We start from the raw sequence: 14,460 nt of genomic DNA on the forward strand, positions 1-14,460 counted from the left end.
AGCGGCTGTTAAATAATAAACTACGGATAGAGTAACAGCCTTATTTTTACCAGCTCCAAATCAAGGCCTCAGGACTTATTTCCCCAAACACCAGAGAGCAGGAGGAAGATAACAGCAAAGAAGCAAACTCCATGGGGGTTACATCCTAGCACTCTACTCAGCTAAGCATGAAGTTGCCTTCCAGAGCAACAGCTGTCCTCCAGTGGAAGAAATTCACCTGCCAGAGTAAAGACCCTTCCAGTGCAGGAAGGCTTCACACTTAGAGCTGAGCGGGAGGATACAATCCCATATTCGTTTTCCTCACGCGGCCTGCACTATGACATAGGTTACAGTTACCACCAGAAGGGTAGCTCTGAAAGATGTGTAAAGACAAGAAAACCACTCACAACTAATGGGGTCTGTATCCCTGCTCTAGTTCATCAAAGATAAAGTGGCTGATGTTTTCAAGTGTCAACTTAACTAAAGTCATCAGGGTCAGAAATATATATTTAAAAACAGCAGCTTGGATTCTCAGTGTTTCATTCATTATTCAGGTCGGGGGGGGGGACCTTCTTTTGCTCCCATGCGCTCTATTTTGAATACCAGATCTAATTTACTGGTCTACAATTTCCTTCTTTGAACTTCTGTAAGGTCAAAAGGATTATCAAATAAGCCCACTCCATATTTGTACTGGCTTATCTTCTGCCACAGATTTAGACTTCATGAACTAAACGGTACCTGGCTAGCGCTCTTTTGAGCCCAGATGGCCCATAACCCCAGTAAAACATACCTATATATTTTCTTCACACCCTGGACTCTTCTGTGATATCCTTTAATTTTTCAGAAATCTAAGGCCTTTTGTGAATGGCTTTTCCCCTTGACGCACCCCTCCAATGACTTTGGGTCTTTGTTTTGATTATGCATGCCATTTCCGACTGTTGGAGGTCGCCTTGCTCTCCCCCTGTGTTTCCCCAGATTTTGCCCGCGTTTTCAGAGACCAGTTGTATCTCAAATTTGAAAACGCGGGCGAAACGCAGGGGGAGAGAGAGGCGACCTCCAACAGTCGGAAATGGCATGCATAATCAACATAAAAGCCCAAAGCTGTCGGAGGGGTGACGTTGAGGGAAAAAGCCATGCATAAAAAGCCTCAGACTACATTTTTAAAAAGAAACTTGTATTTTCATCAAAAGACATTTTAAACAAGCCAGACTTTCCACTATTGTCATATTTTATTTAAATAAATTAATGCCAGAAAGAGCATCAGGTCTTGCCATGGCTGTCCCACTGAAGGCACTTGTCCAATTACCGCGGGATGCAAAATTTGGCGCTTTGTTTAAATCACTATTAGGATTTTCAGAAGTAATGGTGCACTGCGTGCGATTATATGGAAACTCTTAATGTTTCGGAAATCTGCAGAAAATGAAATGATTATATGTAAAGTTACATAATGAAAGCTGTAGGTAGCTTGGTTAGGATGCCTGTGGTATAGCAGTAGCGCTAGGCTACATTGCCCTGCAGTAGATTTCAAGCAGTTCTTTTACATTTCCATTCAGTTTGTGCATAAAACATTCTTCTGTCAGCAAGCAGTTCTGATACTTTCAGAAGGTCTTAAAAAGAGAATGATCAGTCAATACTGATGGGATCCTGGCACACCTAATGCCAAGGGTGGTTGCCATACTGGCAGCCTGGTCAGGCAGTTAATTGCCTTTACATCCAACATTAAGGAGATCTTAATAACCCAATATTATTTCTTGTACCAAGAAGGAGCATGTATCAGAGAACTATTTCAAGATTTGTGGAATAAGTAAAAAAAAGAAAGAAAGAAAGCACAAGCTGGTAATGAAATAGGGGGAAATTACCCCTGCATTCCTAACAGAAAGGGGCAAAATACACTTCTCTACTACTCGTCATCCTGGAAGGACTTGGGTTGCTCTTAATTTGGGACTAAGGGAATAGTCATTTATTTGCTTAATTTATACCCTACCTTTCCCCCCAGTAGGGACCCAAAACAGCTTATGTCGCTCTCCTCTCTTCCATTTTAACTTCACAATAGGGTTGCCAACCTCCAGGTACTCAGGAAAATAGGTAACCTGTGCTGAAATAGTATAGACTGAAAGAGAAGGCAGCACGAGGCTCAATTACAAAGAAAAGTTTTTTATATATATGTATATGTATAGCAATTGTTATAAGAACAAAATTGTATACTTCATCAACAAAGCAGAAAGTAAATTTACTCAGGAGTAGAAAGGAAATTTACTCAAGAGTAATATATTGCAGCATACAAAAAAATGCCCCACAGGGCGTAAATTTACTAAAGAGTAGGAAGAAAATTTACTCAAGAGTAATATGTAACAGCATGCCACGCAGGGCTTAATTCTCAACAAAACAGAAAGTAAGTTTACTCAAGAGTAATGTGTTACAGCACACATAATTCAAAGTAAATAGTAACGCAAAAAACGTTTACAAAAAGCCTCACAGGGCTACAATCTGTCAATAAGCCACTCAGGGCTACTATTTATCAATTGTGACAGCAGTCACTAGTGTAATCGCTGAAAATCAGGATGAAAGAGACAAATTAGCTAGTAAATAATAATAGCAGGTAGGTGGCAAGAACAGATGGCTGTTGTGGAAACCGCCTCTGCGAATTGCTTTCAGGTGTTAACATGTATTCGTGGCATATTTCTGAATGCAACAAAATGAGCATCATTGTAACAAAAGTCAATAAGTTACCAAATTTTAAACTACATGTACAACTATAAAAGCAAGGATAGAATAGCTTACCCACATCTTCAAAGAATGAGGAGTATAAACTCAAGGATTGTCAAGATGGAAATACAGTGCCAAAGACTTCAATAGATACATTCAGCTGTATCATATGAATGACAGGCTGTACAGCATATTCAAGAAAAAAAGTAAGCATCATTATAACAGGAGTCTATAAGCAGAGATTATAGAATCCAAATTTAAACAGCATGTACAAGTATAAAATAGCTTACCCACACCATCAAGGAGTAAGGAGTCTAATCGCAAAGATTTTCAGAATAGAAATGTGGTGCAGAAAGCCTCATTCAAATACATTCAGCTGTGTCGAATGGATGACAAGCTGTACAGCATGTTAAAGAGATAGTAACCAATTACAGAAAACAAGAGAGATCGAACTCTTTATTGAGTCCGCTAGGAGCTAAGGTTTTAAAGAAGAATATGAATCTTCTTTCTTGGCAGTTTAAGATTTTTTTCACGTCCTGGGCTTGAAATGGTTTAGGGCGATATTGCCAAAGAACGAAGAACCTCAAGTCTCGGTCAGTATGGCCATGGCTAATAAAATGCTGGCCAACTGGCGCGTCTTTCACGTTGGCCCTGATCCTGGCGCGGTGTTCCCCAATGCGGAGCCTCACCTGTCTAACTGTGCAGCCCATGTACATCTTAGGATTTGCACAGGAACAGATTAAAGCATAAACAACATGGGCAGGAGCACAATTGGAGAAATGTTTTAAAGTGTAAATGAATTTGCCATCCATAGAGGTAACTTGCTTAACCGGTAAGCTAAAAGGACAGGCAGCACACCCATTACATTTAAAGTGGCCACAAGCTGACAGTCGTTCTTTCTGAGTCAGCATGTCTGTTTTAATGAGATGGTCCCTTAGGGAAGAGGTTCTTCTAAGCCCTAAAATGGGAGGATGTGTACAGCCAGGAATGTGATCTATAATATGCCAATGACATAGAATAATATTTTGGATGTCGTAGGATAAGTGGGTGAAATTGAAAGAAGCAGTTTAGATGAGGATGATTGTTCAGATTTGGAAAAAATTAGGTTGCTGCGATCAGTATTGGCAGCTTTATCAAAGGCTTGAAGCAGAACAGAGTCAGGATACTGCCTAGATCTAAGATCTTGCATTAATGATTGGGCAGCTGAAACAAAATCCTCAGGTTTTGAAGCGTTGCGCCACATCACGCAGGAGGAGGAAAAGAAACTGTCATCTAATTTCTCTCAGAAGAGATGCCATTAACTCAAGAGAGCCATTTGCTCAGAAGGGATGTTCTTGCAACGCAAGCACAGGCAGCAGGGGGGAAAACGGGCATTGCACCAACCCAGCGTTCTCCGTACCGAGCAGCGTGAAGAAATGCAGGTCCTACCCGGTGCATTACAGAGCGGGCGAGACAGGCCGTATTAAAAACATAACCTGGGCTGAATAAAGCCCTTGCATCCAGGGCTCATGACCAATGCTGATTTCTCCACACCCATCTCTCCCCTGGGCATCACAGACTCTTCTGCAGACCACACCTCAGCCCAGCACGCCTGTTAGTCACATTTACCTACTGTTAACATTTACATACTAATGCTGGTCTGAATTCACTCTCCTCTACTTAAAGACGGATGGATTCACATTCTAGCTGTATCTGAAGAAGTGAGCTGTGGCTCACGAAAGCTCACACACCCTGCCAGAAAATATTATTAAAAATATTTGTGTCAGTCTTGAAGGTGCTACTGGACTCTTGCCCTTTTCTACTACTGCAAACAGACTAACACGGCGACCCACTGTGAATAACCAGCACTAGTCACTGACTAGCCCCACATTGCCGGTTTCAGATTCACCCGCCACAGGTAATTCCCCTCCCCCCCCTCCCATTTATACCCCTCGCCCCGCCTCCGCCCTCAAGGCTGATAGGTGAAACAGCCACACCGGCCCTTTCAGCCCCGCCCCCCGCCACGTTCCGCTCTGTCTCCGCCCACTTCCTTCGAAGCCGAGGCGCGGTCATTCCAGACCTTCCCCCCTCGAACCGTTGGTCGGTCCTCCCAACGAAGCGTCCATATTTGATCCGGGAAAAGAAACCTTCCAGGTCTCAGGGAAGAGGTGAAAGGGAAAGAAAAACCACCACCACCACCCGTCGACTGGGCATCAGGGCGGGAAATCCTCTCCCCTACCCCAAACCTGAAAAAGTCTCCTGGTTGACTAACGGCCGGGGGGGAAAGGGAAGAGCGGTGAGTACCAGGCGGCGGGGCTGCCTGTCACCGGCTGCCCTTACTTAACATGTCCGCGCGGCCGCTGGCCAGGACGGCCGCCTTGTTCCAAAGCCGAGGGGGAGAGCGTTGGCACAAAATGGACGCCGAGAGCAGAAGGTGGCGCTCTAGCGCGGCGTCTCTATGACTACGAGCACGCCGGCGGAGTGTCGCCTGGCTGAGGTGGGGGGCTGGAGAGCGGCGGGCCCTAGAGGGAGTTCCCAACGAGGCGGGATTGGCGGCGGCCACGAGCGACAGTGACAGCGCCCCGCGTGGCCTCCCCCCCCTCCGCCTCAGCGGCCCCGGCTGGAATTGCCCTGCCTCTGTAGGGGCTGCTGGTCGGCCGGCCCGTCCTCTCCTCCTCCCCCTGGGTCTTCGCCCTGCCTAGCCCTCCTCCTCTGCCTAGCCCGCTCCTCCTCACGCCGCCCCTCCCTCTTCATCTCCCAATCCCCCCCCCTTCCAGACCGCCCTGTTGCTTCTTTCCCCATCTTTTCCTCGCTTTTGCATCCTCTCCTTGGTACACTTTTTTTTTATTTTAGAGCACCCCCCCCCCTTCTTGTTTCTCCTTTAAGCCTCCCCTCTCCGGCCTCACGGTTCTTTTACTTGCCCCACTCAGCCATGTGCGTTTGGTCCTTATAGTTCTGAGGAAGGAGAGAGAGCTCGTCCCTCCATTCGCATATTACCACCACCCCTGCTTCGGGGCCCCTACCGTCCTGTGTCTTACTTGCCGCCCCCCCCCCTTCATTACTGAACATTCCCATCTAGTCTGCTTGACTCCTGATACCCTGTCAAGCATCCCTCCACCCCCCCTTCTTCCAGGCAAACTCGCCTCCTGTGTTTCCCCTTTCGTTTCTCCTCCGATCCCTTCGTCCCCGGGGGGGGGGTGTTCCTGGATGGTGTCATTCCCTCCCCTGCTTCCTCTGCCCTTCCTACTGTTGACCTCCCTGCCCCCCACCAACACGTCTCTCTGGTGCTGATTCTGTGTCCTCAGAAGCTCTCCAGCCTTCCTCCTTGTCTGGAGAAGGTCTTCTCTTTGAATCAGTCTCCCCCCCCCTTTTTTTTTTGTCTTGTATGTAAACAAGTTTAATTGCTCCTGCTTTGCTTCTTGTGCCCCTTCCTTCTCCACTGTACTTTGCCTTAAGGACATCCCCTCCCTTCTTTTGTCTAACAGAACTTTTATAAACTTCTAGGTTTCCTGGTTTCCCTCCTACTACTTATTTTGCTTTTTGTTCCTTACGGGACTGTTTGCTTTTTAGGCTTTTGGCCTCTTTAGACGAACGGATGTTATCTTCTTTCCCATAGGTGGCTTTTCCAGGGGACACATAAAGCACTAACTGAGCTTCTGTTTTTAAAAGGCCTTTTTTTTGCTGTTGTTGCCATAACAGTTGGGTTGAGGAAGATCTTCCTGTGTTAAATTCCTTTTTCCCCACCCTGAGAGGGTGTCTAGTAGTTGGAGAGGCTGAAGAGGAGGATGCCAAGGAAACTGCTGTTACCTTATAAATCTGTGTTTTCTCACTCTCGAGTTCCACGGGGTTTGCATGATTCCTTGGCGATGAATGCAGCCAGAAGTGGCTACCGGGTCTTCTCGGCAAATTCTACAGCAGCATGCACGGAACTGGCAAAGAAAATCACTGAGTGAGTCTTTTTAAAACTTTGCATTGTTGGCTCTGTAATCATAAGTTTAACGTTAGGCTGATATCCGGACAGTTTCTCTAAGTGGTATTTTCAGAGGGTGGTCGTTTTGGTCTGCAGTAGAACAGTTTGATTCGAATCCAGTAGCACCTTAGAGTCCAACAAGATTTTCTGGGTGTAAGCTTTTGAGAGTGACCCCTAACACCCTGAAAATCTTGTTGGACTCTAACAGTGCATTCCTAAGGAGTGTTACTCCAGTCTAAGCCCAATGCTACTGGACTCATATCTAACTGTTTTAAGTGGTATGTGACTCAACCATAAATAAAAAGCAAATCCTGTTTGCTAAAGTTTCTTTTTTCCTTCAGCCTTGCAGAATTAACTGTGAGCTATTTGATTCAGTTTGGCCTTGTTGAAGAATGTGTGACATGTACAAATAAAAATAGATTCACTTTAGCTCATTCAAACTTTGAGAAATTGACTTTTTTGTGTTAAAAAATTAGAGGTTTGAAATAAACAATTTACTGTTGTGGCCAACTGTTAAAGTCACTAGACCAATTTTTTAAATTATATTTTACTAAGCTGTGTTTGCAAGGAAAACTGGCATTCTCAATATAGTGAAGCAAAAAGTTCCATGTCTTCTGGAAGGCCTTGGTAGGCAGCCCAAATGTATAATCCCCACTGACTTTCCCCCTCCCCTGATTGGGGATAGCTATGGGTTCTTCTCTGTGATGTCCGCCTGAACTTTGAAAGCACTGTTTTGTTTTGGAATTCTTCTGAAGCTCAGTAAGACTGCAGGGGAGGATATCCACCCACTCAATGACCTTTCAGCCTAGTGCAAGTCAGAGAGGGAGCCCCTGCCCATCTCTCACTTCTAATAAGCATGCTTTCCAAATCCTCCTTGTGAGTGAAAGCGTTTGTGAACCTTTTTCTTTAAGTTGAGCTAACCATTAGTAGAAAGCAAAGGCGTTAGCTTGAAGTTCCTTAACTTGTTGACCTGTCCTGTTAGCGTCTTGTTGGTACTGAACAGTGCAAACAAACAGGTCCACTGTTTTGCCAGTGTTACTTTCCTGAAGACCAGCCTTCTCATGAAGCCACAAATGCTGGACACGTTTCAGGAGATGTGAATTACCAGTTTAGTTTCCCAATTTCTTCTTAAACGAACAGCGGCTAACGGGGCTCTGGATCTGGTCGGGGAGGGGGGGTTGATGGGAGAAAAGGTTCATAATTCTCCTGACTCAGGGAATTTTCCTGATCACAACCTCCACAACCTCCACATTGCCATTCTAATTATTGTCTTTAAGTGGGAACTATGACTTATATGCATAAATACCTACATGAGTAAGCCCTGCTTGGCCAGTGAGCTGGCCTTGAGTTCGACTAGTTTCCTAAATCTTGTCCGGGAGGCCTCGTAGCTATTTTTAGTGGCTTAACATTTGCAGCTGTTCTTTCAGTTTTTTCAGCTGAGAATCTGTAGTGCGGAAGGTAGTTTGTTTACATCTCCTAAGGAGCACTGTCTCAAGGAGCTATGTTTGGCTTCTGAGGTGGCAAATAAATTAACACCAGGCAAGCTTAATTTATACCCTTGGAATGGCAAAGATTAGCATCTAATAAGAAGCCGCGTCAGAAAAGCCCTTTCTTGGTCTGGTTTTGATATCACGGATTGTCGACAAACCACATAGACCATGTCTTTGTGTAAATCTTTCCTGCTCAGTGTTGGCTTTAGAAAATATGTTAGCATTGTCTGATCTTAACTAACCCTCCTGAAAAGCTGATTGGGCCAGCACTTCAAAAGATGAACGCTTTCCTTTAACGTGCCTCCTTACAGGAGGCATCTTCCTTATGAAAAAATGTCAGACTTGCTCCAACCACGGAATCTTGTTGTCATCAGGCAATGCAAGTAGGTCTGTCTAGCTGGCTAAGGAAGTGTATATATAATCTATATTAGTCACCTGTTGCCTTTAATTTGTTTTCCAGCTGTAAGTGTTTTATTAGTAAAAATATCTTCTCTGCTCAAATGCTCCAGACTGGTGGAATACATCAAGCTCAGTCCACTCCGTGTGCCTAATGAATATAACTCGCTTTTTTTTTTTTTTGCTGTCACGTCACAGCCAACTTAGGGCAACCCCATAACCATAGGGTTCTTAAGGCAAGAGATGTTCAGAAGCGGTTTGCCATTACCTGCCTCTGCGTCACGACCCTGGTGTCCCTTTGTTGGTCTCTCATGCAAATACTGACCAGGGCTAACCCTGCTTCCGAGATCTGACAAGATCAGACTACCCTGGGCTATCCAGGTCAGGGCTACTTTTAGAGATATGGATATAGGGAGGGCTAAAAAGATCCAGTGTCTGAAGAAGCTGGGGCTACTAGAATCTACACTGAGAATATATCATCCTTGGAGCACCCTTGCAAGGTGCCTTCTCTTTAGCAGTGGGAGTATTAGAAACCTTCTATAAAATGCTGATGGCAGGTTTAGAAGACCTGTGGCATAACTTGCAGGAATAGGTTTGGCACAACATTCAAGACCATGCTATACATGAGAGTGGGATTAAATGTTATGTCTTCAGGTGACATAACAGTAGCAGGTCAAGGCAGCAACTGAGAGAAGAACTACCAGCACAATTGAGGCTCTGATATTGAACAATTAATCACAGACTAAAACTAGAAAATGCAACAAAATTCACTCTTAGTTCTTTAGTATATTCTCCAGATGCACAGATATTCTGATCTTGAAATGTGTAAAATTATTTCATTCTAGCACATATGGATACAGCTGCATTTCTCTGATTCCTTATGCAGTCTGAACTGGTGAGCATCCTCTGCACCAGGAATGAAACCTTCTCGTACTGAGGGATCTCTACAAACTGGAAGAATGGGCATTAAAATGGCAAATGAGATTCAATGTGAGCAAGTGTAAAGTGATGTATATTGGGGCAAAAAATCCCAACTTCACATATACACTGATGGGATTTGTGCTGGCAGTGACAGACCAAGAAAGGGCTCTTGGGGTGGTAGTGGATAGCTCAATGAAGATGTCAACCCAGTGTGCAGCTGCTGTAAAAAAAGGCAAATTCCATGCTGGCCATAATTAGACAAGGAATAGAGAATAAAACTGCTGATATCATACTGTCATTGTACAAATCTATGGTGAGACCAAACTTGGAATACTGTGTACAGTTCTGGTCACCACACCTAAAAAAGGATTGGTTCTCGTAGGTTATCCGGGCTGTGTAACCGTGGTCTTGGTATTTTCATTCCTGACGTTTCGCCAGCAGCTGTGGCCGGCATCTTCAGAGGAGTAACACTGAAGGACAGTGTCTCTCAGTGTCAAGTGTGTAGGAAGAGTAATATATAGTCAGAAAGGGGTTGGGTTTGAGCTGAATCATTGTCCTGCAAAAAGTAACAAAGGTAATGTGCTAACCATTGTCCTGTAAGTATCAAGATAATGTGCTAATGAGGGTGTGGTATGTTAATATGGAACCATTGTATCCTGAAGTGATCTGTTAATGGGTGAAATCCAAAGCTAATCTGCATGGCTATTGTTGACAGTAGTCTTTGTTAGTTTGGAGGTTTTCAAGACAGGAAGCCAAGCCTTATTCATTCTTAAACTCTCTTCTTTTCTGTTAAAGTTGTGCTGATGTTTATGAATTTCAATGGCTTCTCTGTGCAATACACAGCCTGGATAACCTACGAGAACCAATGAACTCTGACCGTGAAAGCCTTCGACAATACTAAAAAAGGATATTACAGAGCTTGAGAAAGTGCAGAAAAGAGCAACCAAAATGATTAGGGGACTAGAGCAACTGTCCTATGGGGAGCGGTTAAGACACTTAGGGCTGTTTAGCTTGGAAAGAAGGCTAAGGGGAGACATGATAGAGGTCTATAAAATTATGCATGGTTTGGAGAGAGTGGACAGGGAGAAGTTTTTCTCCCTCTCCCATAATACTAGAACGCTAGGTCATCTGTTGAAGCTGAAGGGGGAGAGATTCAAAACAGATAAAAGGAAGTATTTTTTCACACAACACATAGTTAAATTGTGGAACTCCCTGCCCCAGGATGTGGTGATGGCTGCCAACTTGGAAGGCTTTAAGAGGGGAGTGGAAATATTCATGGAGGAGAGGGGTATTCATGGCTACTAGTTAAAATGGATACTAGTCATGCTGCATACCTATTCTCTGTAGTATCAAAGGAGCATGCCTATTATTTTGGGTGCGGTGGAACACAGGCAGGATGGTGCTGCTGCAGTTGTCCTGTTTGTGGGCTTCCTAGAGGCACCTGGTTGGCCACTGTGTAAACAGACTGCTGGACTTGATGGGACTTGGTCTGAGCCAGCAGGGCCTTTCTTATGTTCTTAAGACAAATTTGCATAGTTAAATAGCATAGGATAAAAACAAATACAAAATAGATTTGCTATTAAAAATGGTTAAATAGTTAAAAATGGCAAGATTATCAAAGGTCATAACTAATTAATATCCAAGCAAATACTAAATGTGGGTACAATTAGAATGCTTGATAATATCCTAAAATTACAGAGGCTAAAAGTAGAAGGAAAAATAAATAAACAAACTTGCATTCAAACTGCAGGATCAAACAGTATTCATTCTCTATTTTGTTAGCTATTGTAGGTTCTTCAGTACACTGCCTGATTTTAATTGCTAGCCAAGCAAACCTGGCCATGCTTTCAGATAGGTTAGCCATAGTATCCAATAGGAGGAGCGCTAAACGTTGCTTTCTTAAAGGTCTGGGGCAGTCCACTAATAATGGGCACAGTTCGATTCAGCCAGTATGTATCTGAAAACACTTACTGGTAAATACATATAAAATTGTTTTAAGCAGAAAAAAGTAGGCACTCCTGCAACTGTGGTTGCACTTTGGTTGCACTGTGGTTGCACTTTGGACTCATTGTGCTATCTTGATTTGGTAAACTGGCCTGGTCCAAGTATGAATTTTACGATTGTAACCATTTGAAATGAACTCCACTCTTCAACTTGTTCTTTTCTTAGCAACAATCTTATTTTACTGGAATTCAATTCTGGATTTGGCTCCACATGGGTCAAGCGCCCTGAAGTATGTTCCAAGTTGAAATTGATGTGATATGATCATTGTATCAGCTTTCTAAAGCACTCTTTGTTGAGACGCCCTTATAAGCATTTTGTTCACCGGAAAAGTACGCAGTATTGTACTCTGGGACTGCAGTGTCTCAACTGAATGGAGCTGATCCAACTAGCAGTTGAATTCTGTCAGCAGCAGTTAGGTAACTGAAGGTAGATCTTCTTGTTACACTGAGGTTCCATAGCCTATTTTTAGTGTAACGTCTCAAGCAATGTACATCTGTTTGAATTCTGACTACATTTTCTCTCCTTTTGCTCAGAGGAGCATACATCCTCATCAAACAGCCTAACCCCACCCCCCTACCCTGTGATGCAGGTTTGCTAAGAGATTGTGGCAGTTTTTCTCTTTAATTCTTTATTCAATGCTGCAGTGTCAGCATTTCTCCCAAATACTTTATAAGCACCTAGTCTGTTTACCCATTGGGTTTGTAACTAGGGTTGCCAGCTCCGGGTTGGGAAATAACTGGAGATTTTGGGGGCAGGGCCTGAGGAGGATGGGGTTTGGAGAGGGGAGGGAACAGCCATTTTCTCCAGGTGAACTGATCTCTATTGTCTGGAGATCAATTGTAATAGCGGGAAATCTCCAGCCACCACCTGGGGTTGGCCACCCTATTTGTAACTGATATAGTGACAGTCATACTAGCTCTTTTTTCATAATTAAAAAGCAGGGGAAATGTCTGCTTAATAAGTAAATAATTACAAAATATTTTTATCCTAAGCACTGCAGAAAAATTGGCTTATAATTCAAGATACAGCAAACATGGTTAATGAGTACAAAAAAAAAACAGAATATCAGAGCTAAATCTAGAAAACAAGTGGTTAAGAAATGAATTCATCCCCCACCACTGAATGGTATGAAGTTAACATATAAACAAGCAGTTATGACTTCATGCACATTTATTTTCTAATATAGCAAATCATTTCAATTCAAAATGATAAATAAGTTTTGTACTTCCCCTGAGAATTGCTGAGGGATGCTGTAATAAAATCATTGCTGAAAATACTAGCCACCACAATGAAATTTCTATGCGCCATGATGACTTGGTATCTGGGATTTGTTGAGTCCTGATTTATCAATTTATTTTAATTTTATTAAATTTATGTCCTGCCCTCCCCAGAAACTCTCAGCTTTTTGAAAGCTGATAAAATAACTGGCTTCAATGGCTAGTTATGATTTCAAAATCTTAACATTGTGAATGGGTATTGGAATAATTAAGTAGCCTAATAACAGATCAGCAGGGGAAGAAATGAAATTGTCAAGAATGGTTCCAAGAGGGGTGTGTGTGCGTCTCTCAGAGGGGCTACCTACGCTAAACCTCTGGTACTGTACTTATTTTTTTCTTATCAGAAAGAAACTGATGCCAGTTTAGATAGGGTCATACTCTTACTGAGCATCACATACAGGTTTTGAACAAACCATTTAAACTTTGGAAAAGTAGACTTGCAGTACTGCTTGTAGGGTTGCCATCCTCCAGGTGGTAGCTGGAGATCTCCCACTATTACAACTGATTTCCAGGCGACAGAGATCAGTTCACCTGGAGAAATGGCCACTTTGGAAGGTGGATTCTAAGGCATTAAACCCCACTGAGATAACTCCCCTCCTCCAACCCTGCCCTCCTTAGGCTCCACCCCCAAAATCTCCAGGTATTTCCCAGCCCAGAGCTGGCAACCCTAACTGCTAGTAGTGCTATTAATTATTGATGTGTTGAATTGGCCTTGGGAGACCAACGGGCTGTGTGTTTATTCTTAATAATGATCAACTTCCCCTGTGGTTTTAAGCAAGTTACCTATGTTTGATGTGTTACAATGTTAGCCAAGCATCTGCAGAAAAATGCCCTCACTATTCAGAATTTTCATCAAAGGGACACAAGAGCTTTCAAATTATACCATAAAAAACCTTTAAAAAGTTATTCCTGACATTTAAACACTGTAAAAGAACTACATTATGTGCTTTAATTCATTTTACTAGATCTGTGGAGGAAGAAATGTTCCCTCTATGTGCCAGTCCTCCTAGGCTAGTGGCTAAATTTCAGTGTATTGCTAATATGGCTGTTTTGCTCTACCATTTACTTAAGCAGCGAATACAAACATTGATCCATTGGAATGTTCAAAGTGCTTTGTGGCTGATTTCTGAAACATATATTGCCACTGTGTATGCATTTTGAGAATGGAAAACTGTAAGAGCAATTTGCATAGATCTACACAAGAAGTCCATGGTTAAACAGATTTTGAACCCAGGTCCTGTTCCAGGTTCACATTCAGCTGAAACAGACTGCCTCTTAACAACAGAAAGTAAGCTTCTCTTGTGTTCCAGTCAGAAACAGAGGTCTATTCTTTCCCCTTTTTTGCTGGGTAGCTCCTTATCAAGCAGAGTATGAACAGAACTCTGAGGCTGAAGCCAGATCATGGGATGCTACTGAACAAAACATTCCCCATTCAGGTGGTAATGAATTTCCAGAATACACAAGGTGGTTATTGTACTCTGGTTTCCAATAACTAGAATGTCTCCATCATCTCTTCCTTCAGACTGTTTGTATTTTGTAATGTACAGCACCTTGACCATTCCTAGCATGGTATCTTTCAAAATATTGCTTCAAATTGCTGGTCCACGTCACAAAAACCAGATCTTTCTGTTGGATGCAGTAAGCTCTCTTCTCTTCCTCATGCAGCAAATGGCTGGGCCTGTTGGTGTTGAGAGCTCAGCTAGCCATGATCCCACTTTGACATAGCAGTGAGGCATTG

At 43.2% G+C, this 14,460-nt stretch overlaps 1 protein-coding gene across 1 annotated transcript in view; it reads left to right on the top strand.

Annotated features, from left to right (window-relative positions):
- The first annotated feature begins 6,419 nt into the window (after positions 1–6,419).
- The window catches only part of PRPSAP1 (phosphoribosyl pyrophosphate synthetase associated protein 1), a 30,931-nt gene continuing 22,890 nt past the window's right edge, over positions 6,420–14,460 (top strand). Inside the window, exon 1 of the mRNA XM_056855678.1 lies at positions 6,420–6,613. Coding sequence (XP_056711656.1) covers positions 6,450–6,613 — 164 coding nt within the window. The 5' untranslated portion in view covers positions 6,420–6,449. The remainder of the gene's footprint in view (positions 6,614–14,460) is intronic.

Source organism: Euleptes europaea, chromosome 1 (assembly GCF_029931775.1).
Source record: "Euleptes europaea isolate rEulEur1 chromosome 1, rEulEur1.hap1, whole genome shotgun sequence".
NCBI lineage: Eukaryota > Metazoa > Chordata > Lepidosauria > Squamata > Sphaerodactylidae > Euleptes > Euleptes europaea.